This window comes from Pungitius pungitius, chromosome 2, assembly GCF_949316345.1.
Source record: "Pungitius pungitius chromosome 2, fPunPun2.1, whole genome shotgun sequence".
Taxonomy (NCBI): domain Eukaryota; kingdom Metazoa; phylum Chordata; class Actinopteri; order Perciformes; family Gasterosteidae; genus Pungitius; species Pungitius pungitius.
This window is the reverse complement of record NC_084901.1, coordinates 1482501-1508180: the sequence shown is the minus strand read 5'-3', so window position 1 is coordinate 1508180 and position 25680 is coordinate 1482501. Positions and strand designations below refer to the sequence as shown.

General features: G+C 47.2%; 1 protein-coding gene across 8 annotated transcripts in view; it reads right to left on the bottom strand.

Moving 5' to 3' along the window:
- The window catches only part of abcc9 (ATP-binding cassette, sub-family C (CFTR/MRP), member 9), a 31621-nt gene that overhangs the window by 4763 nt on the left and 1178 nt on the right, over nucleotides 1-25680 (bottom strand). Inside the window, exons 1-39 of one of the 8 annotated variants that reach the window (XM_037461112.2) lie at nucleotides 25080-25307; nucleotides 23334-23353; nucleotides 22264-22439; nucleotides 20694-20835; nucleotides 20484-20605; nucleotides 20222-20388; nucleotides 19935-20036; nucleotides 19637-19777; nucleotides 18609-18806; nucleotides 16305-16469; nucleotides 15986-16141; nucleotides 15737-15871; nucleotides 15483-15645; nucleotides 15206-15246; nucleotides 14950-15092; nucleotides 14645-14753; nucleotides 13823-13930; nucleotides 12551-12623; nucleotides 11999-12104; nucleotides 11196-11231; nucleotides 10234-10272; nucleotides 8835-8936; nucleotides 8584-8668; nucleotides 8375-8455; nucleotides 7808-7945; nucleotides 7583-7708; nucleotides 7410-7509; nucleotides 7253-7326; nucleotides 6980-7165; nucleotides 6606-6760; nucleotides 5314-5383; nucleotides 5061-5218; nucleotides 4749-4841; nucleotides 4295-4397; nucleotides 4090-4203; nucleotides 3851-3971; nucleotides 2955-3085; nucleotides 1685-1763; nucleotides 292-400 (exon numbers count right to left, since the gene is read on the bottom strand). In XM_037461112.2, the coding sequence (XP_037317009.2) occupies nucleotides 292-400; nucleotides 1685-1763; nucleotides 2955-3085; nucleotides 3851-3971; nucleotides 4090-4203; nucleotides 4295-4397; nucleotides 4749-4841; nucleotides 5061-5218; nucleotides 5314-5383; nucleotides 6606-6760; nucleotides 6980-7165; nucleotides 7253-7326; nucleotides 7410-7509; nucleotides 7583-7708; nucleotides 7808-7945; nucleotides 8375-8455; nucleotides 8584-8668; nucleotides 8835-8936; nucleotides 10234-10272; nucleotides 11196-11231; nucleotides 11999-12104; nucleotides 12551-12623; nucleotides 13823-13930; nucleotides 14645-14753; nucleotides 14950-15092; nucleotides 15206-15246; nucleotides 15483-15645; nucleotides 15737-15871; nucleotides 15986-16141; nucleotides 16305-16469; nucleotides 18609-18806; nucleotides 19637-19777; nucleotides 19935-20036; nucleotides 20222-20388; nucleotides 20484-20605; nucleotides 20694-20835; nucleotides 22264-22411 (4319 nt within the window). In that variant the 5' untranslated portion in view covers nucleotides 22412-22439; nucleotides 23334-23353; nucleotides 25080-25307. Of the gene's footprint in view, nucleotides 1-291; nucleotides 401-1684; nucleotides 1764-2954; nucleotides 3086-3850; nucleotides 3972-4089; nucleotides 4204-4294; nucleotides 4398-4748; nucleotides 4842-5060; nucleotides 5219-5313; nucleotides 5384-6605; nucleotides 6761-6979; nucleotides 7166-7252; nucleotides 7327-7409; nucleotides 7510-7582; nucleotides 7709-7807; nucleotides 7946-8374; nucleotides 8456-8583; nucleotides 8669-8834; nucleotides 8937-10233; nucleotides 10273-11195; nucleotides 11232-11998; nucleotides 12105-12550; nucleotides 12624-13822; nucleotides 13931-14644; nucleotides 14754-14949; nucleotides 15093-15205; nucleotides 15247-15482; nucleotides 15646-15736; nucleotides 15872-15985; nucleotides 16142-16304; nucleotides 16470-18608; nucleotides 18807-19636; nucleotides 19778-19934; nucleotides 20037-20221; nucleotides 20389-20483; nucleotides 20606-20693; nucleotides 20836-22263; nucleotides 22440-23333; nucleotides 23695-25079; nucleotides 25308-25680 lie in introns of those variants that run through there. The other 7 variants (XR_009942771.1, XM_062559318.1, XM_037461111.2 and 4 more) reach the window with 7 other exon arrangements.

Here is a 25680-nt window from a genome sequence, read left to right as displayed (position 1 = left end):
GAGGAGGAAGGGGAGAAAGTGGAGGAGGTGCAGGAGGTGGAGGACCTCCTCATTCCGTGACGTCTGAGACTAAAGTCCAATTAGGTCCAAACCAGAGTTCCCACTGTGGTTTCAACTGCTGACCCCACAGCTGGGACTTGCTTTCGTCATGTGACCAGAAGTCGGTCCCCTTTCCTGTGGCTCCGTTGTTCAGCTCGCGTGCTGCAGTTTGGCTTTCCTTAGTACGACTAATGGCATGTTTGATGTCTGTAGCAGAGAGTGTTTCAGCACTGAGGACAGAGCTTAGAGTACCTTATGGACCCACTGAACAGCACCGGGTCCTGCAGGATGATGGAGAGGCGGGACCGGAGGGTCTGCAGAGGGAGCTTACAGATGTCGATCCCGTCGATGACGATCTTCCCTGCAGACGAGAGAACGTGCGCTCGCATCAACAGCGTCTCGAAGCGTCTGTGGTTCATCCACAGAAACACCCTCAAGCACGGCCCGTATCTTCATATCTTTATTACATTTTGTGGTGTGCGTAATGTGCCGACATTAATTGACTGTTTTCATCTCGTCTGTGATTCAAAGAGCAAACATGAAAAGCAAAGCCTCTTATTCCTCAGGGCTGTTGGAGGCTTTTAAAGGAAGCAGCCAAAACAAATGCAATACATCACCAGGCTGAATACTTCCATAACACTGGCTTCACTACTTCTGATCTGTATGTATATACATATGTGTGTGTGTTGCCTGACAACCAAACCCCCCAAAAAACAAACCATCATGGCGTCTTGTCCTACACCGTATCGCCGCTCCCTTATTTCTATTTCTAACTGAAATAATCCCCTTTAAACTCCTTTACTCAGTCTCACGCTGATAAACTAAATATTTATGTTCTGTCGCACACAAGGTTGTATTTTTTTGGGGCGGTTGAATCCAGAATGTCCAGCGATCACCGGGAGGCCGCTCTGCTTTCACTTCACTGCTTTATAAGGAAACACTGCGTTTCACACACACACACTTAATGATTTACTGTTGAACGAAACGTCTGGATTCACGGCTGAGTGTGTGTATGGAAAAAGTGACTGTAATCTAATCTGTGGTGGAATAATCTGTCGGGGCGAAGTCATCTTCATGGCAGAATGACACCGCTTCTAAATGCAATAAATAAGAGAGAGGGAGGGTTTTAAGAGATGGCGTCTAAGACCTAAGAAAAGGAAGAAAGGGACCTGCAGGAGTGTTTAAAATGAGGTGAAAGGGGAGGAGGGAGCATGTTGTATAGCACACACGACTTCCCTCAGAGACGAAGCAGAGCGTCTGGAGGACTCATTTACCTCAAGCAGTGCTTTGGTTTGAATAAAACATTAACATTTCTGTTTGTTTGAATCTCATGTTGGATTATCCACATTCAGGATGATCTGCTGCAGCGTTTCCAACCTGTTAAACAGTACGCTGATTTAATCTTTCATTTTGAACAGCGTTATGTTGTGACCGCTCTACTTTCTGTGGTTCTCTCAGCTCCAAACCCATCGACTTCTTAAATAAAAAAGATTCACTTACATAATCAAAGATTAGTTTTCCAATGGAGGAAAACACGTGCTAAACGCTGGATAATTGATCTACTTTAGAAACTTCTATTATCTTCTATTCTATATAAGAATGCCTCTTTAATGAGACAGAAGTGGACAGGCTGTCTCAGACCCACCTTCATAAATGTCCACCATGTTGAAGAAGGCCAAGGACAGAGAGGACTTCCCGCTGCCAGTGCGACCGCAGATCCCCACCTATGGGGGGGGGGGACACAGGCAATAAGCTGGAAGGTGACACCGCCCTGAGACATGGGACACCTGCGTGGTAACGGCCCACAGCCGAGTGTCAGATCCCAGTTTAACAGAAACATGTGACTCAGAGACGGCACTCGTTCAATAAAGACGTAGCTTAACGACGTGGCTCAATGACGTAGCATAATGAAGTAGCATAATGACGTGGCTCAACGACGTAGCTCAATGACGTAGCATAATGACGAGGCTCAATGACGTAGCTCAATGACGTAGCATAATGACGAGGCTCAATGTCGTGGCTCAATGACGTGGCTCAATGACGTAGCAAATTGACGTAGCGTAATTTGATCATAATGACTCAATAATGACATCAATGACGTAGCTCAATGACGTGGCTCAATGTCGTAGCATAATGACGTAGCATAATGACGTGGCTCAACGACGTAGCTCAATGACGTAGCATAATGACGTGGCTCAACGACGTAGCTCAATGACGTGGCTCAATGTCGTGGCTCAATGACGTGGCTCAATGACGTAGCTCAATGACGTAGCATAATGACGTAGCTCAATGACGTAGCAAATTGACGTAGCAAATTGACGTAGCGTAATGACATCATAATGACTCAATAATGACATCAATGACGTAGCTCAATGACGTGGCTCAATGTCGTGGCTCAATGTCGTGGCTCAATGACGTGGCTCAATGACGTAGCAAATTGACGTAGCGTAATGACATCATAATGACTCAATAATGACATCAATGACGTAGCTCAATGACGTGGCTCAATGTCGTAGCATAATGACGTAGCATAATGACGTGGCTCAACGACGTAGCTCAATGACGTAGCATAATGACGTGGCTCAATGTCGTAGCATAATGACGTAGCATAATGACGTGGCTCAACGACGTAGCTCAATGACGTAGCATAATGACGTGGCTCAACGACGTAGCTCAATGACGTAGCATAATGACGTAGCTCAATGTCGTGGCTCAATGACGTGGCTCAATGACGTAGCTCAATGACGTAGCATAATGACGTAGCTCAATGACGTAGCTCAATGACGTGGCTCAATGACGTAGCTCAATGACGTAGCATAATGACGTAGCTCAATGACGTGGCTCAATGACGTAGCTCAATGACGTAGCATAATGACGTAGCATAATGACGTAGCTCAATGACGTAGCTCAATGACCTTCTGTCCCGGCTCGATGAACATGTTGACGTGCTTGAGGACGGGTTTGAGGACGGGGTCGTAGCGCACGCTCAGGTCCTGGATCTTTATCTCGCCGTCCTGAGGCCAGTTCTCAGGCACCTGAGAGGCGTCTGTGGAGGGGGGGGGGGGGGGGGTCAGGTGGGGGGTGTACAGACATTATGGAATAAGTCTTAACACCGTACAGTTATGTCCATTTATAGCTTTGTCTGCTAACTGCCACTTTTTAAAACCGTTAAAGCCTCCACAGCTGAAAGCCAGCTGATTTATATTTACAGGTTTACACATTTGCAGTTTTTATTTCTTCAGTAGGGTGATTAAAGAGTCGATTCCTGGATTCCACTCAAGAGTACTTAGAGTATTAAAGTAGGACATTAAATAAAGCTCCCTCTCTGCATGCTAGGGAGGATTTCATAGTAGTGCTGAAGGGATTTAGGGATTCCTCCCTATTTTTTTCATCAATTATCTGGAAGCTTCCATGACGTCAGAGAGGGAAAAATCATACAAAACTCCACATTCCTCCAAATAACGTCTCTCTTTGACTTCGCTAATCTTGTTTTCCTCAAACTTAATAATTGCGTTGGTTAGGTTTCCTGAAATAGCTGCTTTGTCCCGATTAAAAGACCCTCGACTCACCACAAAGTTTTCCTTCGATTGAGCTCGGTTAGTTATCAGTAAACTCATCGGAGCTACATGTCAGTTACAAGAACTGGTTTCTAATTACATCAGGTCACTCTATAAATCTCAAGGCGTCAACAAAGCCTTGAGATCTTGTGTCTTTAGGCCCCTCCTCCTCAGTCCAAATATGGTCACTTCATTGGTTGCAGTCAATAAAACCAGTAAATCAATCGTGGCGGATGGAGCAGGAACTCAGTTACCCATAGTTCCCTCGTAGTTCTCCGACTCGGTGTCCAGGAAGCTGTTGACCTTCTTCACGGCGGCCATCTGGACCTCCAGGTCTGCCAGGTTCCTCACAACCCAGTTCAGGTAGTTGGTGACCTAGTCAGAGAAAAAAGTGCCATCGGTAAGAGCACCCTCGGGGTCTCAGGAGCTTGCACGCAATGCATGTACACGTGGTCACCACCAGTGACTCCTCGGATCGGACCGGAGGACTCACCGTGAGGGCGTACGTGAGGCCGAGGCCCACGAGGCCTCCCGAATAAAAGCCGTAGCTGGTGGCCCATATGGAGGTTCCTGCTGCTGACAGCACTATCACCGCGCCCAGGTAATCCTGCAGGGGACAGAAACGCGCCGTTTGCCCACGTTTTATACCCGCTTCATAATGTCCGCGAGGGGACTTGCTAGGGAACCCCGGCGCTCACCGTCCGGACCTCCAGCCAGCGGTTGGCGGCCGACAGGAACAGGTAGGCGGTGTTGTTGGTGTCCGTCAGCTCCAGCATCCGCTGCTTGAACCGAGCCTCGTGTCTGAAAACAAAGACGTTAAACCTCCTTCAGAGACCCGTGATGACGCCAAGAATCTGTCTGAAACACCAGATTCACTGCTTCTGTGTGTGGGTGAGAGAGAGAGAGAGAGAGAGAGAGAGGAAGTCCTCAGGGAGGAGAACAGCGTGAGAGTTGTTTAATGTTGGATTACAGCAACGATGGGAACAAGAGTGAAGACGGAAATACAAACAGATTCTGAGGGCCGAGTACAGCGGAGGCTTCAACAGCTGTGTCATACAGCTGTGTCATGGAGCATGAGCTTCTTGTCGTGTCACCTCTCGTGTAGTCACAAGTCGGCAGAGGATGTAAGTTAAGTGTGTGTGGGGGGGGCACCTGAATGCTCGGATGGTGGTGAGACCTTCAGCGGTCTCAGAGAAGTGGCAGAGCAGAGGAAGCTGTGTGGAGTCATCCAGGTCCTGGAGGTCCCTGAGAGAGGAGGAGAGGATTCTCGATGTTTAATATAGTAACATAGCACAAGTACATACTTTGTGTTTGGACATTTGTCACAAACGTAATGATAACCGTCCTCTACACGTAGTGAGGACGACCTACAAATAAGGCTCTTTATTTTTGGTTTAAATGGATTTGACGTGACCAAGACACCTACATAGTTCAATAAATACAACAAAAACAGCGTGGACGCACTTGGAGGCCACCCGGAAGTACTTCTGGATGAAGTAGAAGGCCACCGCCAGGGGAACCAAGGTGAAGAGGAAGAACGGCGTGATGGAGGAAATGACCCCGATGGCCGACAGGCAGAGCAGCGTGGACCTCGTCAGGGACTCCAGCGTGGGAGGAATGTGCTGAGGGGAAACGGTTTGATTCACGCACGCCGGCTTCTACTTCTGCTCACTTTAGACGACCGTCTGTGTGACTCGTCTAGACCTAGACATCTTACCTGGTCTATGATGTTGGTGTCTGCGGAGAACCTGTTGAGGATCTGGCCCAGAGGAGTGATGTCAAAGAACCTGAGGAGAGAGGCGGATAAACGCATCAAAACACATCTGAATCGCATTTTACATGGTTCTAAATGTACTAAATGAACACAAAGCTGTACTGAAGAAGACTTGAAACTAGAGACTGAGACCATAAACTCATGTTTACTGAGGGAATAAATCAAGTCATTTCCTCATAGACGTCTATGGGAGCAGAGGAGTCGCCCCCTGCTGGTCACTACACAGAAGTAGAGTCATTTCCTCATAGACGTCTATGGGAGCAGAGGAGTCGCCCCCTGCTGGTCACTACACAGAAGTAGAGTCATTTCCTCATAGACGTCTATGGGAGCAGAGGAGTCGCCCCCTGCTGGTCACTACACAGAAGTAGAGTCATTTCCTCATAGACGTCTATGGGAGCAGAGGAGTCGCCCCCTGCTGGTCACTACGCAGAAGTAGAGTCATTTCCTCATAGACGTCTATGGGAGCAGAGGAGTCGCCCCCTGCTGGTCGCTACACAGAAGTAGAGTCATTTCCTCATAGACGTCTATGGGAGCAGAGGAGTCGCCCCCTGCTGGTCACTACGCAGAAGTAGAGTCATTTCCTCATAGACGTCTATGGGAGCAGAGGAGTCGCCCCCTGCTGGTCACTACACAGAAGTAGAGTCATTTCCTCATAGACGTCTATGGGAGCAGAGGAGTCGCCCCCTGCTGGTCACTACACAGAAGTAGAGTCATTTCCTCATAGACGTCTATGGGAGCAGAGGAGTCGCCCCCTGCTGGTCACTACACAGAAGTAGAGTCATTTCCTCATAGACGTCTATGGGAGCAGAGGAGTCGCCCCCTGCTGGTCACTACGCAGAAGTAGAGTCATTTCCTCATAGACGTCTATGGGAGCAGAGGAGTCGCCCCCTGCTGGTCGCTACACAGAAGTAGAGTCATTTCCTCATAGACGTCTATGGGATCATACCAGGGTACTTTCTAGACTTTTTCTTTGAAAGCTTTTATTAGTTTCTGCACCGAGGTCACTTACTAAAAAACACGCTCAGCTGCCAGAGAGAACGAGGTCAGGTGGAGTCGCTTACAGCGTTTCCATGGCGACGGGGCATTAAAGCTCCCTGTGTCAACAACTTCACCTCAAAAACACTTATTTTACAAAAATGCACATGTGAGAAGCTGAAATGCAAGCGTGGTGTGCGCATGGACGTGTGCTGGGCGTGTGTGTGCGTGTGTGTGTGTGTGCGTGTGTGTGTGCACACCTGATGGGAGCGTGGATGATCTTGTTGAGCAAGTTGTGGTGCAGGTTTGTGGCTGCAGAAAGACCCAGAAACTCCACGGTGAGAGAGGTGATGAGGCACAGCGTGATCCCCGCCGCACACAGGATGATGAACACCGGCAGGTAGTGGGAGTCGTCCTGTGGGTCACACACACACACACACAATACTCAACAACAAGTATAATATCGTATTGACACTACAGAGTGTCTATATTCAAATGTTAATTCAAACTCTGTTAATCGCCTCCTTTTTCCTAAAAGAAATACAATTCTGAGATTAAAATTCAAAATCATAAAAACACTCACACAAATATAGACAAAAATATCTTCCTAAGCTTTAAATGGGCGACCTCATACCTCGGCCGCTGGGGGGGGACCCGTGGCGTTGGCCGCTCTACCGTCCACAACCCCGCTGGTCTTGGTGGAAGTCCAGATCGCCAGCCAGTAGTCAATGGCAACGATGACGGCGTGCTTGAGGAGCTTGGAGGACACCATCAGGAAGACCATGAAGAAGCCCCCGGAGGACATGTAGCACCAGCACACCTGGGGAGCAGAAGATGGCTGAACTTACGACGCCACGTCACCGATGCTGATTCGCCATCATCGGCGGCGGCGCCACCCGCGGATTACCCTCCACGGGATCTTTGATCTTCTGTTAGTGGTCGTTGACATGTTGTCATCGTCTTCCTCCTCCTCTTCTTCCTCTGATGGAACGGGAAGAAAAAAAAAATCAAGTATTCAAAAAAATAATCTCTGAAGGGGAAGAGGAGTGTGGTGGATCCATCACCTTCGTCCTCATCGTCCATCTGGTTCTTGGCCTCTCTGGAGTAGAAGGCTCTCCTCAGGGTTTTCCTCTCCAGCGTGGTTTGACTGTCCTGCTGAACGTCCTGCGGAGACACAACAGAACCACGGCTGTCAAAGCTAGTCGCCACGTCTCCAGATGTTGCCCGTGTCCGTTACCTTCTCCAGCCCGTGGTCCTGCCGGTTCATCAGGGTCTTCCAGTGGTCGTAAAGCTCGATGTCGTGGGTCTGGATGTCCTTCAGCGTCCCCTCTCTCAGCACCGAGCCGTCTTTCATCGCTATGATCTGGTACCACGCACACAAGCACACGGACAGAACTTGAGCCTTGAAACCTTCTGCACGAGTTTCCGGGGAACAGATCAGAGCGCTTCGATTGGTTCTGACCCAGTCGGCGTGTATGAGGTACTGCAGTTTGTGGGTCACCAGGACGACGGTGCGCTTGTCGTCCTGCAGGAACTTGAGGATGCCCTCCTGCATCAGGTGATCGCTGAGGTGGATGTCCAACGCCGAGAAGGGGTCGTCCTGCGGGGAACAAGGACGGGTCGTGACCCCGGGTCCTGTTTACATTCGGTGCATTATGGGATGTTGAGCGGTGAGTCGCCGGGCGGGTTTGCGTTATAGCGCGTTGGGATAATTTGATGTAATTTGTCATGATGCATAATTCAATCCTCAGATCAGATACGAGAAACTCAAGCAGCCGCCCCTTTTACTTCTATTAAAGAAAACATCCCCTCCTCGCTATCACAGGAATGACCACGGAGGACATCGCAGGGATCAAAAGAGCGCCGGCTTTTAGCGCCGCTCGGTCGCCAATTACGAGCCGGAGAGACAAACACATGACGGCAGCGCAGAGACAGAGACGGACGCCTCCTCGTCCCAGAGGCAACGAGGAGGACATTAATCTCATCCAGCTGTGCACGGCAACACCTTCACGATGATGACGAGGCTCACCAGGAAGACGATGTTGGTGTTCTGGTAGAGCGCTCGGGCCACACAGATTCTCTGCCTCTGACCTCCACTCAGGTTGATGCCCTGAATCACAAGGAAATATATTAGCATGTGTCGCACTTTTGGCCTAAAAGATAAGAATATTCAAATAGATCCAACAATCCCTTCTAGCTAGTGACGTCACTGAGGGACGTAAAGCAGGTAATTCGTACCCTCTCTCCGATCTCCGTCTGGTCCCCAAAGGGCAGCAGGTCGATGTCGGGCTGCAGAGAGCAGGCGTCGATCACCGTCTTGTACCTGAATCACACGGCATCGTGAGAAGGTATCTCCGCCCCTTCTACGAGTATCACCCGTGCCCACGGACATTTATCACCATGAACGATGCATTAATATTAATCGCGATAAATCGTGATACATTGTGATACGACATTAAAACACTCCTGTGATTGGTTTGTTTTTTTACCTCTGCTTATTGAATGGGCCTCCAAAGGTGATGTTTTCCTCCACGGTGGCGTTGAGCAGCCAGGACTTCTGGGTAGCGTAGGCCACGGAGTACCTGTTCTTGCTGCAGTGCATCATGGGAAACGGAGGCAAACAGAGGCATCAGAACTACAAGTCCGGTCTTCATACAGCCTGATTGAGCAGGAGGACTGATCGACATATTGTGAAGCTTCTTTAGTGAATTTAAGACCACATTTCAAACCAGTATTTCATTCTTTTTTCATTTTAAGCAATAAAAAACACATTTATTTCATCATTTCTACACAAAGATGGTTTAACTTTTTAAGAGAAAGATCATTCGCTTTTTTTATATTCTCAATAACAATATTTCAGTAAAATCCGATTTCATTTTTGTTGGAATATTACCTTACTTTATTTTATAAGAAGGATGTATTTTATGCTCCAAAATCACATACATATTTCTTCTCCTGCAGTTTATTTGTGTCAAGTAAAAACATCTATAGTTTTTAAGAAGGCTCAAATAGTCCCTTAAATCTGTCTTCAGATCAGTGCTCCTGTTCTACGCCGCTGCATAAACATCACAGAGAGGATGTCAAACTCCACCACAACACTTTGTCACAGATGATGGAGGAAAATGGATCATGGATGGGGTTAATGAGCCAGAAACAACAACAACAACACAAACATTAACAAAAATATCAACAACAACAAAACAATACAACAACAACAACAACAACAATAACCACTGCAGCGCTTTGCTGGGAACCTGTTTTTAAATGCAGTTTAAACTAATGATCCGTTTTATTAAATCATTATTTTACGTTTGAGCCAACAGATCATTAAGTTAATTAATTATATACAATAAGAGTTTGTTTGAGTTAGAAAGCGACTCCCAGCATCGACAGCATGAACCACACAGGACCCAGGAATCTTCTTAACGGGAGCAGAAGAGAATGAGAAGGTTGTTCCTGGACACACACACACACACACACACACACACACACACACACACACACACACACACACACACACACACACACACACACACACACACACACACACACACACACCCTGTTTATTTTATTGTTTTTTTCTCTCGTTTACGTCATCTTTCATTACTCAAAGAGAAGTTGAACTTTTCAACCTCATGCATTCTGCAAAAAGACTAAAAGTCATTTTTAACACTATTTTAACTATTTTTAATTCAATAATATAAAAAAAGCACAAACTAATCAAATGTAGTGTGTGTGTGTGTCCATGAACAACACAGCATGAGATACTACAATACTTGGGAAACAGAGTTAAATCAGATGATAGCAAAGGGGGGGTGAGGAAGGGGTCAAGGGTCACTCCAAGTCTGAAACAGGAAACGGGAGACAAGGGGGGGGGGGGGCGTCTACCTCCTGATGTCTTCGTCAGACTCCTCTGCCACTGACCAACTGTCAAAGTCACGTCACCGCGTTAGAACGAGTCTACGGCAATCAACCACGTGCACATGAGACTATGAGTGGACATATGCAATAAGAGAGACAGAGACAGAGGGACAGAGACAGAGGGACAGAGACAGAGGGACAGAGACAGAGGGACACAGACAGAGGGACAGAGACAGAGGCGGAGGGACAGAGACAGAGGGACAGAGACAGAGACAGAGGGACAGAGACAGAGGCGAAGACCTCATTTTCAGGATGAAATGGAGACGTGGGCAGAGAGACACGACGGAACGAGCAGTGCTTTGCTGCCAAAACACCAGATAACGAGGATGTCTCCCCGATAACCGTTAATGGAATCAACCCCCCCCCCCCTTCCCCCCAGGAGAAGACGAGCCGCGGACGTGGTGAGGTCCCTGCCTGTAAGGGCCATAAACCCTTAAGAAGGTCCTGAAAGGTTCAGTTCTGCAGATGTTCATGTAACATCAACCCGAGATCTGAGCCCAAATTGAAGGAGGCACGCTGTGCGGCTCTGGAGGTGGACTCATGTGCGTCTTAATGAATGTCTCTTAAAATAATATTTGTGCGCCATAAACCTCCTTTCAGCTGTTCCCGGTTCGTCCTCCGTCACTTCGTAAAACAAACTGAGAGAAGCCCAAGTAGGTAATAAAAAGCAGAGGAGCACGCCTGTCTGTCACAGCGGTGATAATGTCGTCGAGATCCTGTTGCCATGGAGACGGCGCCACGCGGGCCGACAGCCCTCCGGCTGCTGATCACATGGCGCAGGTGGTGGTCTTTGAAGCGGATTGAGCTACTTAAAAGATGTTAAAAACGCCCCGTTAATGAGACAAATGGATGAAGAGTAGAAATGGAAAGTCTACAGAATGTGTCGATTATTATTATTATATTTCATGAGGAAAGGGACCAGAAAGTACCTGATGTTCCCCTGGAGCGTCTCATTATCAGGCAGCCTGATAGGGCAAGAAGGCAGGAGGCAAAGAGAGAGAAACCACAAACACACACACACACACGTGTGCAGTCCCATAATTAGAGGCACAGAAGGGCACACACACACACACACACACACACACACAGACACACAGAGGAAAGTTTAGTGTGCAGCAGAGACGTCTGATTGACATTCAGACGTCCTCTAGGAAAGAAGTCCTGAAACAAAGAGAAACTGGGACCATAAAGGTCTCACCCGTTTGCTGTAATACTCGCTGTGGCCACAAGGAGCGTCGGTGCACGTTTTAAACGCCACGAACAACATTTCGAAAAACCAGTTTCACAGATAAAAACCACTTCATCGGGTTTATCGCAGGTTTACAAAACAAAAACAGCTGCCCCATGCGGTCAAATCAAACTGTAATCATTAGCATATTCATTCTTAAAGTTATAACGATCGTTTTTGCGTCATTTTAGACAGCATTTTTGTTCGGTTGAGTGAGACTTTAGGTCTTTTTCAAATGTGTTTCCCTCTGTGCACAAGCAGCATAGTGAGAAGACAGAAAGACGTACAACAACATGAAATATGAAAAGGAAAACTGCTGACGTTCTGAATTCCAGCCGGGCAGCGGTTTGCCTCGGGCGCTCCCCACAGACACACAACAGGGGTCAACAAGTAAACAATGTGCTGTGTGAGGTGGGCGGAGCCACAGTCTCACACGACCACACACATGGACATGTGGGCCCCCCGGTACTGGAGGTGGGCCCCGGCTCGTCCGTCGGGTCTTACTTGCTCCAGTGGACTCTTCCGTCGATGGTCTGCATCTCGCCGAGCATCGCCAGCAGCAGGGAGGACTTCCCACAACCCACCTGGCCCACGATCATGGTCAGCTGACCTGGACACAGAGAGAGGAGGCGTCGCCCATTGATAAATCCAACCATCGGCCCGGCAGCTGTGACCACAAGCCCCGCCCCCCTCAAATACTCCTTTTGAAATCACAGGAACAAGACGCACACACGGCGGTCGCTTTAAGTGACGCCAGAGCGCTGCGTAACAACCAACCCTGTGCATGAGGGGGGGGGGGGGCTTCCGCCGACTCCCCAGGGAAGATGGAAGCGTGACACACCTCACGGACCATCTGTTGGACTCGCCATTCGAGAGCTGGCCCCCGTCAGCACGTTCCGTTCACATTCACTCACACTCCCGCTGGAGGTCAACATTTCCCATGACCTCTGCGTGCGACTAAGTGCAGATTGTTTGTTTAGATGAGCTAACGCGCCGATTGGATAAAGACTTTTAACCTTGTCAGGAGGGGGGGGGGGCGGCGGAGGCCGGACTCACCGGTGGGGACGCGGATGTTGATGTCGGACAGCGTGGACAGGTTGCTTCCCCAGGTGAAGGATCCGTTGCTCACCTGCAGAGACGGAGAGAATATAAATGAATATTTATTCAGGAGACGTTAGACATTCGAGTTGGACTCAAATATCCTCTGGTCAAATGTGTCGTTTTATTCAAAATGCAATGAGCTTTGTTTGACCCTCACATACGTATAGTCATGTGTCATGAGGTCGTGTCAGTGTGAGTCCGGGGGCATGATGGCATCTTATGGAGGCCGATCAGAGCCTCGGCGATCCATCAGCCTGCTTCCTGCCTCCACTTTGGTTTAGTTTAGAGTTTACATTCCTCCCATCTGTTGCATTTGCTTGTTTATTTTAACTGACAGCCCCACCGAGCCCCCCCCCCCCCCCCCCCCCCCCCCACTCACCTCCCTGCGGCATCCAAAGAGCCTAAAAAACTATTTTTTTCCTGTGTAAGCAAAACACTGCATATGAACTCAAATGTAGGAGCTCTTTGTGTCTCACTTAAGGCCCCCACATGAGCCCCAACCATAATGTTTGTGAGGGAGGGAAAGCGAGCCAGATACTATCAGACAGGGGGGGGGGGGTCTGTGAAACGGGGTCACATGACGAGTCACTGCTGTATTAATCAAGTGAGAATCTGCAGGAAATGGTCCCGTGCGCTAAAAGGACCACGTGGGAAGCAAAGTATGTGGGATGATGACATCATACAAGAGCTCCGCCCCCAAACCTGTGCAACACCTGCAGCTTCAACATTAACCTGCGTCAGTGAGAAACTAATCTGAACTCTCTCTCTGTGTCGCACACCGCGGGGACGGGACCGGAGGATCGGCCTCCACGGGGGGGGGGGGGGGGGGGGGGGACATCACGAGGCCCTTTAAGGGGCAACGGATTCCCGCCACGAGGCGGCTTTTATTGCTGCTTTTTATCTTTATCTATATTATCTTTTTAATATCTTTATTATAAAGTCACATCTAGCTTTTTACCGTCACAAAAACAAAAATGTAAGTAGAGGGAGCAGGAGGTTCACATTGGTTTCATTTTAAAATGAAACTATTCGTTTTACTAGTTTCCGCCCTTATTTCCCCCGAAGCTCCGTGGCGCCTCCTGCTAATGACGAAGTTCTTCGCGTGGTCCCACATTTTTTTTAATCTAAGACCAAAAAGCCCAAAGTCTTCTGAGTCCTCTGTGTCCCCCCCCCCCCCCCCCCCCCCCTCCCTCAACCATTCCCCCAACACGTGAACCTCGACCCGACCTTCACGGCCACATCCTCCGTCTCCGAGGGTCTCATCTGACGCCGGGTCGGCTGCTCGTAGTTGTCCATCTGGTAGCGCATGGGCTGCTTCCTGTTGATGGCTTTGGTCTGGAAGAGGGGGGAGGGGGGGGTGGGGGAGACGGGAGGGGGGGAGGGGGATTTGAAATTATCGTTCACCCACAAACTCAAGATCTTCTCTGGGCCTCTTTTCAAAAATAGAAAGGGAAGAGGGAATACAGGAAGGGGGCGGAGTCTCGGGTCTCTTAGCAAATGAATGATTGAGGGATTCTTCTCATCATCGACACTCATGAGACGTCCTGCAGGACTTATTTTCTGAGAAATAGCTCGGCGTAAAGTAACACGAACATAAAGCAGACGACCCCCCCCTGGTTTTAACTCCCCAGCTGGTGCCGCTGTGAGCTTCTAAACGGGGAAAAATATCCAGCGCGATGATGTCATACGGCGCTCATTACCTGGACTAAGACGGAAGGAATGTTGAGCGACGCCTTGGCACCTCTTCAGGGGGCTTTGTTTGACACACGGGACAAATGTTTGGATTCTTTTGGGCTGTTAGAAGATCCTCATTAATCACAAAGTCCTTTAAACGCTCCTCTGTGGTTCTGGGTTTGTCACCATGAAAGACGTCCGACTCCAATTCGATGTCACATTTTTAACACTTTTTACATCTTAATGGTTTTCGTCCGCAGGTTTGTTTGTGTTTGAGAGGAGGAGCCGAAAGAGAATCCAAAACCACTTGAGGTTCACGTGTCACCGCGAAAAAAATAAACGCGTCGGTTGATCGCGGTGTTCGGCGACACTCACCCCCCCCGGGGTCTTTTTCCCTGCTTCCATGGAAACGAACATGTCTCCATTTCTCCAGCTGTCGTCTCCAATTTCGTCACTCTGGAGAAACTCACCAAGCTTCTGGACGCTGTGAAAACACACACACACGGACACACACACACACACAGACACACACGCGGGTGTGATTGTGAGGATACCGACACACCAGTAATCTCTCAGGAGTTTAGTTTCTCTTCACTGCTGTCAGATTTCCTCCATGTTCCTTTAATTAGATGTACTGTACCCCGGGAGCCCCCCCCCACCACCTCCACCACCCCACCCACCTGACTAGCGCCTTCACAGCGAACCGCACCACGGTGGAGAGCAGGAAGAGAGGCGTGACCAGGATGTGGAACAACGCCAGGGCGGCGAAGGCCTCCGACGGAGCGGGACCCTTCCCGTTCAGGAAGTGATGCATCACGAACGTCTACGAGTACAGCGGGGGGGGGGGGGGGGGGGGTTCAGTAAACCTGGAAGGTAGCGGTCCAACGTAGAGCGCTTGGAGGACGCCATGGTCCGGTGAGGTTGGCGTTGTCTTACCGCGAGAACGGCGGCGATGGGGATAGCAGCGTTCATGAAAACTGCAGAGGGAGAGAAGACAAGGTTTATTAAAGAAGGGGGGGGGGGGGGGGCAGCACACCCGCGGGAAAAATCAAGACATCTTGAAACGTACCGCCAAGCGATCATCAGTGAACATGTGTCTGTTTGTTAAACCCGTGTTTGATCCGATTGTCCATACAGCACGACCTCGCCTCTCTCGCATCTCCTGTTACTAAGCAACCAACATGCTTCCTGGGGGATTTATTTGGGCCCTTACTGGACATGGAGGTGTAGAGAGCAAAGGTCTTGAGGCTGGTGAGCTCTTTGCCTCTGGTCTCCTCCACGCTGTCACAGAATATGTTCTCCCAGGCATACAGCTTCAGCAGCTTGATGCCCTTCAGGATCTCCGAGGTCTTCTTCAGACGATCCGTCGAGTGTTCCTGAGCGAGAGGACACACACAAAAAAATGAAAAAAGGAACATCACCTGACAGCTGGGACATCCGCACGCGTCTGGGGGGGGGGGCGCTCACCAGGGAGCTTTTCTGTGTGTCGGCCAGCTTGGTGGCGATGAGGTATTGGACCGGCGCTAGCAGGACGATGACCGCCGCCCCCACCAAGGCGCTGACGTTCAACAGGTAGTAGAGCAGGATCACTCCCATCACGATCTGCGGGGGGGGGGGGGGGGGGGGGGGGACAGGGGAAACTACATCATCTGCACCCGTCACCACCGGCGGAGGCGTGAGAAGAAACGAATGGACAGGTAACCGAGGTCCGCCCACCTGGACGGGCATGGCCCACAGGTTGGGGCAGAGGAAGAGGAACCACATCAGCTGGTTGGTCTCTATGGCAACCAGGTTGTTGATCTGCCCCAGCGTCATCTCCCCCATGGACATGTTGGAGGTGGACAGACGCAGCATTTTGTTGTAAATCATGGCCTGGTTAGAAGAAGCAGAAGATAGCGTGGAGCAGAAGCTCATAGAAGCACAAACCATCCGTGTGCACCCTTTAGTCATTTAGTTGCTCTTCTCACACTTTTCCATCATTTGTGTTTTGCACTTCTCCGTCCACGGCAAACACCTGCGGACCTGAAGCACTCACCAGCAGGGCTCCCCGCAGGTTGATGCCGGTTTCTATGGCGACGTAGTACGAGGCCTGCAGGAAGGTCCTCTGTAAGACCAACGCCAGGAAGAGCAGCACGGCCAGGACCGAGGTGTTCTCCAGCAGCTCCGTGGAGGACATGAAGTACACGCCCAAATGCGTCGCCTGCGACAGACAACGCAGGGACCACCGTGAGGCCCAGAGAACCACCAGAACTACCAGTCAGCTGGGAGCTCAATGCCCGTAGACCTCTATGTTGAAAAGGCCAACTTAAACAACCCATTTACAGCCTGAGGAAAAATAAATGTAATTCTATTCATGTCGCTGGCAAATATTCGTTTACTGATATTTTTGTGGACATTTTTTGTTGCAATAACAACTTTTTATTTCTTAATTTATTTTTATTAGTGTTATGCACCATTAAACCTATTGTGATTAAAAAGGCCCCATATCATGAATTTTAAATCCCCCCCCCCCTCCCCTCCCTCGTTAACGTGTGGGGTGAGTGAGGAATGTTCCACGTCGCTCTGCCATGCGGCGCTGCTCTGCTCTTCGTCTCCGGCGACAGAAACACGCATCAAAGCGTCGCCGGTTGGGTTCAAAAGTCTTTGAACTGGACCGAGCTTCAGTTACTTCGATCGTGCACAAAGCCGTTTGATTCCATCCAGCTGTTTGGGGGAGTTGTTTACACAACGACATAAATAGATGTTTCCCCCCCCTGCTCTAATAATGACAAGATTTGTTTTATCATTATAAAAACAATCTTTCAGTTTCTGATTAATTGATTATTTCATAGCTACTGTGAGAAAATGCAAGTATAACATTTCAATGTTTGATTGTTGAATTCTGAGGGGATTAATACTCCACAACAGTTCGGGCTCATCCTTCTTTCGCGCTTTGAGGAGGTCTAAAACTTGATTAAGATATGCAGTCGCCATGGTGCATTACGTCGTTCCTCTCGCCTATAACAGTAATCGCGTGTCCGTGTGTGTTTGTGTGTGTGTGTGTGGTGACGTTTCAGCACCGGCGTATCAGTGCATTACAGAGACATCATCATGTCCTGCTGGTGACATGATGGCCGCGCCCCCGTGACATCACACCGGGAGTGAGTCATTCATTGGCTGGCTGCACCACAGAACCTCTAACGAGCAGCGTGCGCATGTGTCAAGCATTCATGCATGTGTGGGTGTGTTACCTTATTTTTTTTCTAAACATTAATCAACATAGTATTTTTTGTTTCTAAATTGAAAAACAATTTTTTTGACTTTTTGTTCATGACTTTTTTGAACCTCCCTATTTTAATTTTTATTTCCATGACATTTTTTCAAAAACATTTTGCGACCTATTTTTGAAAAAAAAAAAAATCATATTTTTCGGCTTACCATATTTAGCCTTTTTTTCCTTTACATTTTTTTCAAAATATTCACTGACCTAATTCTTTTGGACTTTTTTTTCTAAACATTTTTCATAGTATTTTTTGTTTCTAAATTGAAAAAAAAAATTTTTTGTTCATGACTTTTTTGGACCTCCCTATTTTTTTTAATTTTTATTTCTATGAAATTTTTTCAAAAACATTTTGCAACCTATTTTTTTAAAACTTGAAAAAAAACATATTTAGCTTTTTTTTTTCCATGACATTCTTTTCAAAATATTCACTGACCTAATTCTTTTGGACTTTTTTTTCTAAACATTTTTCATAGTTTTTTGTTTCTAAATTGAAAAACAATTTTTTGACTTTATGTTCATGACTTTTTGGACCTCCCTATTTTTTTTATTTTTTTATTTCTATGACATTTAAAAAAATATATATATATTTTGGACTTTTTTGAACCTCCCTATTTTAATTTTTATTTCCATGACATTTTTTCAAAAATATTTTGCGACTTTTTCATATTTTTCGTCCTATAATATTTAGCCTTTTTTCCATGACATTTTTTTCAAAATATTCACTGACCTAATTCTTTTGGACTTTTTTTCTAAACATTTTTCAACATAATATTTTTTGTTTCTAAATGGAAAAAATATTTTTTGTTCATGACTTTTTTGTACCTCCCTATTTTAATTTTTATTTCCATGACATTTTTTTCAAAATATTCATTGACCTAATTCTTTTTTCTAAATATTTTTGACCCAATATTTTTTTTTCCGTGACATTTTTCAGCCCAACATGTTTTGACTTTTTTTTCAAAATATTTTAAAACTTTTTTCAATGATATTTTTTGACCTAATATCTTTAGACCGAATATCTTGGCACAATAATTGTTTTCCATATCCACCTTTTGACGCCCACCCACTCGTACTCACGTTGCCCGTCATGTGCTGCGGCCGCGGGGAGCTGTCGGTGGTGTCCATGTACTTCACGATGCCGAGGATGCAGAGCGGCCCGGCGAAGCCCAGCAGGTCGGCCAGGTAGCGGAAGGTGCTGCTGAGCAGGATGGGGCGGCCGAAGGCCCGGTGCATGGAGCGCCAGATGGAGGGTGCGCGGTTGGGATCCTCGGCTGTCTGTGTAGAGAGCGAGAAATCAGATGAGGAGGATATAGTTAGGGCTGGCTCAGGTTAGCCTGGACCAGCCCTTAGTTAAGCTGCTCTAGGCTTAGACTGCCGGGGGACTTCTTAGGACACACCGAGCCCCTCTTTCACTCTCACTCTCTCCTCCCACAATCATCCATGTTTTATTAATGTACATCACTAATTAAGCTTCTTTCCGGGAGTTTTTTGTGCTTTCTCGCCTAGCAGGTCTCCGTGGATCATAGTTTCGTGCGGACCCCGGTTCTGACTCCTGGCTCATGGCTCTGCTGACACCTGCTGCTGCCATCACCATTTCTCTAAATATGATTCATATTACTATCATCATAAACCAACATCTTTCTGCTCTCCCTCCCCACAGAAGCCTCTGTGGATGGTGGTTCGATCTGATGGAGGTTGTCCCTGCAGTGGTCCTGCCGTACACCTCTTCTGCTACTTGCAATTACTTGTATCATCTCTGTTAGAGAAATTGAATGTATTGTACATCTTTTACATTGTTGATTCTGTACACATGACATCCATTGCAGTCTGTCCATCCCGGGAGAGGGATCCCTCCTCTGACGTTCTCCCTAAGGTTTCTTCCCTTTTTTCCCATTGAAGGGTTTTTTCATATTTTGGGGAGTTTTTCCTGTGCCGATGTGAGGGTTTCGGGACAGAGGATGTTGCATGTGTACAGACTGTAAAGCCCTCTGAGGCAAATTTGTAATTTGCGATTTTGGGCTATACAAAATAAAATGAATTGAATTGAATTGAGATGACGTTGGTGGTGCAGCGTTGTCGGAGGGGGGGGGGGTTCATCCGCTCACCCTCTGGTCCTCGTAGGCATCTTTGAGCCGCAGGTAGTTGGTGAGGGCTCGCATGGCGATGGGCAGCTTGCCGATCTTCTTCAGCTCGATGGGCCTCTTGTGGGCTCCGATGATGAGAGAATTCATCCACCAATACGTGGACTGTAAAGATGCAATTCAGCATTTACTGGTTCTCAAGTGACTTCTGATAATCATTGTGAGACCTAAACATGAACAGACACTTGCTAACTTGATGCTTCTATATCAATAACTCTTATTTATATCATATTTCGGATAATCGTGGTGAGTTCCAGCCCACCTTGGACAGCAGGTTGACAAACGGCTGCAGGAAACGAACACCCAAATCCTGCAAGTCTTCTGGAGGCTTCACCTTTTGGGGCTTGGCATAGAACACGTATTTCTACGGGGAGAGAAAGGGACAAAATGAATCCAAGCACAAAAAAGATGCAAAAATATGAAGGAATGAAAATAGCACAATTAATATTTAAGAAGATGTCAAATACAGTTCAGAAAAAGGGGTTTTGTTTATTTTTCCCTTACTACTCCCTATGGATTCCCTGGTGTTGGGTGAGTTAATGGTCTCACCCTGACTCTTATGACGTTGATCTCCACGGCCATCAGAAGTCCGTACAGCACCACCAGCACCGCCGTGATGCAGAACCTCAGGTGCTGGGGGCCGACTTTGTGCTCTGCAAACTTCCACAGCTTAATGGACTTGGTGATGAAGGCCAGCACCCAGTAGATGAAGAGGACTGTGCGGACACAGAAACAAGGAATCACTGCTGCTCTCATTGTGAGTCCAATCGAGTCCAATGAGTCCAGGCCGGATAATCAGAGCGAGTCTCACCGAGCAGCAGTTTGGGGAAGTTGGACGTCTCAATGTTGTGGTAGTAAACCACCGACGTCGTGGCTGCCACGAAGCCCATGAATGCCGGCATGAAGAGATGGAGGTGGTTGGTGAGCATCTCCCTGCGGCGCGAGGCAAACCAACGATAAAATCACCCCGTCCAAAATACAACAACAAACGGACACGTTAAAAGAAAGAACTGGGTCCCACTTGTTGGAGACGATGCCCTCCGCGAACTCGCAGACGTGGACGAACAGCAGCGAGAAGGTGAGTATCCATCGCATGTTGTGTCCGGGGAAGTGGAGCCACGTGTTGTGGTGGATCTGCACCTTGGAGCTCTGACTGCCCCAACCTGACGGGACGGACGTGAGAGACAGACGGGAAAGGAGAACCATGAAAACACTTGCGGTTCTTGGCCTGGTGCTTGAACAATGAGTCGTTGTCAGAGCGAAAGCTATAGAACCTCAACTCAAAGTTCAGATTCTTCAAGGATCTGGAGGTCAAACACTAATCTAGTCCCTGAAGGTTCGGGTCAGTTTAACTATGGGACCTCGGTACCGCAGGGTTGTATTCGAGGTTTGTTCCTGCTCATGGGACACAGACCATAAAAAACCAGGACCAGGAGGCCTCATTAAGCGAGTCCTCGGGGAGCAGACTGAAGGCTTCTAGAAGGATTCACACAGAACATAAAGCTGGATGTTACCCTCCCTCAGGAGGAGCGGCTTGTTAGCGTTTTACTACACTTTATATAAATATTTAAACAATTTTCCTTCATTCCTTCAATTCTTTCCCTATTCTCACATCCCTCGTTCCTTTCCTCCTCTTCCTCCTTTGCATTATTTTCTTCTGAATATAAAGGGTTAATTATTAACCATTGTATCGGGAGTTAATCAGATAATCAAGATGAACAATTAGGTTGTCTTAATCGATGATAATGAGCGCATAGTGACTCATTTTACTCAGGAAATCTTATAAATATATTGATCTCCATTTGTGTGCATTTGGATGAAGCCGGAATTGTTTGTCTGTTTCATCTTAATTGTTTCTGTAGAACAGGCTCTACGTGCACTTATCACATATGGAGCATCCATTCATTCAATTAGCAGCTAACGTTCTTATTTCAGAATCATGCGCTGGATCATTGCACCACGGAGCTGAAGACGTCCAACGCGGGTCTTCTGTTTACATCCAGCGGTTCTGAACCACTGGATCACCAAAAATAAATGTGAGAGAGGGGGGGGGGGGAAGCATCTTCTGACCCAACAAGACCACGACACCGTGTTCTACCACAAACTAAACCCCAACACGTCCCTGCTGAGACAAGGCGGTGGTCTCTGGTCTCGATCTGAGGCTCCTGGTGTGCGCGTCCAAGTGGGCGGGTCCATTCACTAAGTCGACGCCCACACGTGCACTTAAGGCTCCGGTAGAGCCGACTCAGCGGGATGCAAGGTGAGGCACATTGGAGATCCACTTTGCTGATAATTCCACCTCGGCTCCCATCCATAAAGCTAATATACATGGGGGGGGAGGGGGGCGGCGTGAGTACTCCATCAGAGCGCTAACGTGCATTAAGAAGAATGTTCCACCCTGACGATTTCTCATTAACGCACTGAGAGTCAAACCCTCAGAATGCTGCAGGTCCTCCTGAAACCTTCCCAGCAGCCAAGAAGAATCACAGAGATCATGTCCGCGACCTCGCTGGTTATTATTTCATTTCTATACGATTGGGGCTTTAGGATACGTTGTGCAAAAGATGTGTGCGTCTGTCTCCGCAACCTACCGATGAAGAGGATGGGGAAGGTGATGAAGAGCAGGAAGACGTGGGGGACGAGGTTGAGGGCGTCCACGAAGCAGCCATTGTTGAGCATGCCCCCCGCCACGCTGTAGGAGTTGATGCCCCGGTCATTGCCGCAAAACGACAGGGCCATGCCCCCGACGCGCGAGCCTCGAGTCGACCTGGGAGGAAAAAAAACACCTCAAATCCTAACGCTTCTAAATGACACAATGAGTGAACACATCCTTTGTGGCGTGCTACGCAATGGCTCCACGATCGTGCAGGCGAGGTCAGACATCTTTGAGGCACGCCGCACATTTCAGCGCACAAACACAAGCACACTCACACAGGGCCACACACTCAAACACAATTCTAGGCCCAGAGTCCGGCACGAGAGCTATTTCAGTGGTGCATGTAGCATAGCGGCTAACGGCTACATGGTCATGTAGCATAACAGCTAACGGCTACACGGTGCTTGTAGAGAATTAATTCTGAAAATTAATACATTTAGTAATGTTATTTTGCAATAAGCTTGATTTGTCGTCGTTGTCAAACAATAGCTTACATTTATACACTAACATTATGTCTCAATTCCGAACTCAAAACCAAGATGGCCACCAATGGCTGCACCTTGCGGCCATCTTTGTTTGAGACACCTTGACGTTAATTTTGAAAAATTCTTTCACGGTTTTGGACAGACTGCGTTTGCAGACGTTTTGATGGGGAAATAGAATACTGCTGCAGAGATATTTCTATTAAAGTTGTGATGCTTTTGTCAAACTTATATAATTAATATTATACGATTGGAATTGGTTTATGAATTATTGAAATCATACAAATATGCTGTTCTCCAACACAAAGTTTCAATAGTGTCACTTCTAATGTCTGTGCTTTGCTTTAAATAAATGTACAGCGTCCACCAAAAACTAAACCTGTGTCCGACTACAGTCCTGTTTATCAAACCCACCACAATAAAACACTCAATACAGCTCCAGCTAACCTTTAAAAAAAATCACGTTCACCAAGTAGAGTTAAATTCCAACATCAAGTGTAATTGAAAGTCAAATGTCTCTTACCTCGAAGAAAAGTGATAATCCTTAATGACAACGTTTCATTCCAGATGTCGGAGTCAAAAATATAAAAGAAGAAGAGAAGACAAAAAGAGAAAAGACCAAGAATACAGTGAGAGTCGAAGTGTAAAACGTTGATTATTTTTAGCCCGCGCGCAGCATCAGCTGCTCCGCATGTTACTGCTGCCCGGCTCTGCCAAAGGTGCAAAGTTACACTGAATAAGACACAGAGCTTCCGAGGCATCCCTTCAAAATAAAAGACATCAAACATCACGCATAATGGTTTCTACAAATTTACTTTTCCTCACAAATTAGCAACAATTCACAATAAATATTAGGGATTTTTGAAAGACTTTAAAAAGATGAAAACGTTATGCCTAAACTTGTAAAATAAACCCAATTGCAAACAAAAACTGAGTTGCAGACACATAAGTTATCTTTTGAAAACTGTATGAAGCATTTAAGCATTGTATCGACTTTTAATGATAAAAGTGATTAAAAGTCTATTTTGATCAGAAAGCCTTCGACGAGGCAGCATTCAGAATTCCCTTCAGGCCATTTTGTTTACAAGTTATTAATAGAATCATCAAGTGATCATCCTGTTGGTGGGCCAAGGGTCTGGGTTTCTGAGGTGTTCATTCGTGTTTTTTTATCATTAAATTTATAAATCATTAGATTTAGCTCTTTTTTGCTTTTATGACGATGTATTGGTTAATGTCACATCGCAATAATGAAATGCTGTTTTTTATTTTGAAGAAATGGATTTTCAAGGATCCGGTAAAAGTTTTCTTAAATCCAGCAAACTTGACCTCCGATCAGATTTCCTAACTTGAACCAGTTTAGCGGTGAGAAGCTGGTTCATTATGGGCATCATGAACAGCCAACTGACATGTCAGTTACACACTGTTTATTAACTACTAATATGCGCGTAGAGTCGTTTATAAGTTGCATTTAAATCGTATTTATATATATTAAAATATAACTGATATTACAAAAAATAATGAAGTTGGGGCTTAAACGAAAACTATTTCAATAGTATAATCATTAACAGATCGTATGACAAAATCTAAATCCCAAAAAATTCTTAAGTTGTATGAAATTTGTTTTATTTTCTCTTGTTTTTGTAATTATTCTCGAGCGTATACACAGCGTCTCAGCAACAAAATGTATTCATATATATTTATTTTACATCAACATTAATAAATTGAGTACGTCTGGAAACGCTTTACGTGATGACGTGACGTTTAAGCGTCTTTTCTCACTTCCTGTTGTCTCACTTCCGGTTTGCAGCGAGTCCGTTTTCCGATAGCGTAATGTTTATTTCTCCAGCTCTAACGTTAGACGAGCCAAGTTACTTTCCTTTGTATCATTCCACACAATCGTTTTCATCTATAGTCACTTCTCCTAAAACATCTACACAACCACAACGTCCTTTCCCTCCTTTAGAGACTTCTCGGTTATTCCAACGGTCGTGTTTCTGCGCCGTGCTAACCGTAGCATTAGCTTAGCAGCTAGCTCCCCCGTCCACCTCTCCCTCAGCGCGTCACATACGGATAATGCGTGATGTTGTAATGCATGTGAGCTGGTTTGAGAGGATCTGTGGGGTAGAGACTCGGAAGCGTTGGAGCTCAGTTGGCTCCTGCTGCTTGCCAGCTGGTCGCCATCGCGTTGTGGAGCAGGTGTCTCCCAACGGAACACGGCCCATTGCATAGCAACATGTAAACAACACCTCCATCTGTAACAGTAACTCACCTGTACATTTAATTCATGTCCGGCATGTTTCTCTGCCACGATGCAATCACACTGCTGTCTGCTCACATTTCCACATGTGAATGTGTCCCCTCTGTTATCTTCTGTCCCTGCAAGTGTTTGACCTTTATGGCCAATTAGGACACATCCTGAACCAGATGTGGAATGAAAGTGGAGGATCAGTTGCAGTGGAAGAACATGAGCAGGGCCACAAGGAACCCAAATCCCAAGGGACCAAAAAGTGGGTGAATGTCTATTCTTCATCAGATTCAATCGTCCACCCCTCCCCCCATACGGTCCTCTCTGCTGATGCTGCAACCCCCATCTTGCCCCCCTATTGCCCCGCCTCCACCCACCTTCTCACAGCATCCAGCTCTGCTCCACCCTCCAAGCACACTGCAGTTATTGTCCAGTGCCCTTGAGCACACAAAGCCCCCATCCCCCAATTACGCCCACCAGACCCCCAGGTGAGGAGAGAACTGAAGAACTGCCACGGACCTCACTGACTGACTCGCACCCCAGAATCAGAACCAGAAGAGGGTCTCCATCAGGCCAGCCCCTCCTTCACTCTTTACACCTCATTTCAGTTATTAATAGTCAGGAT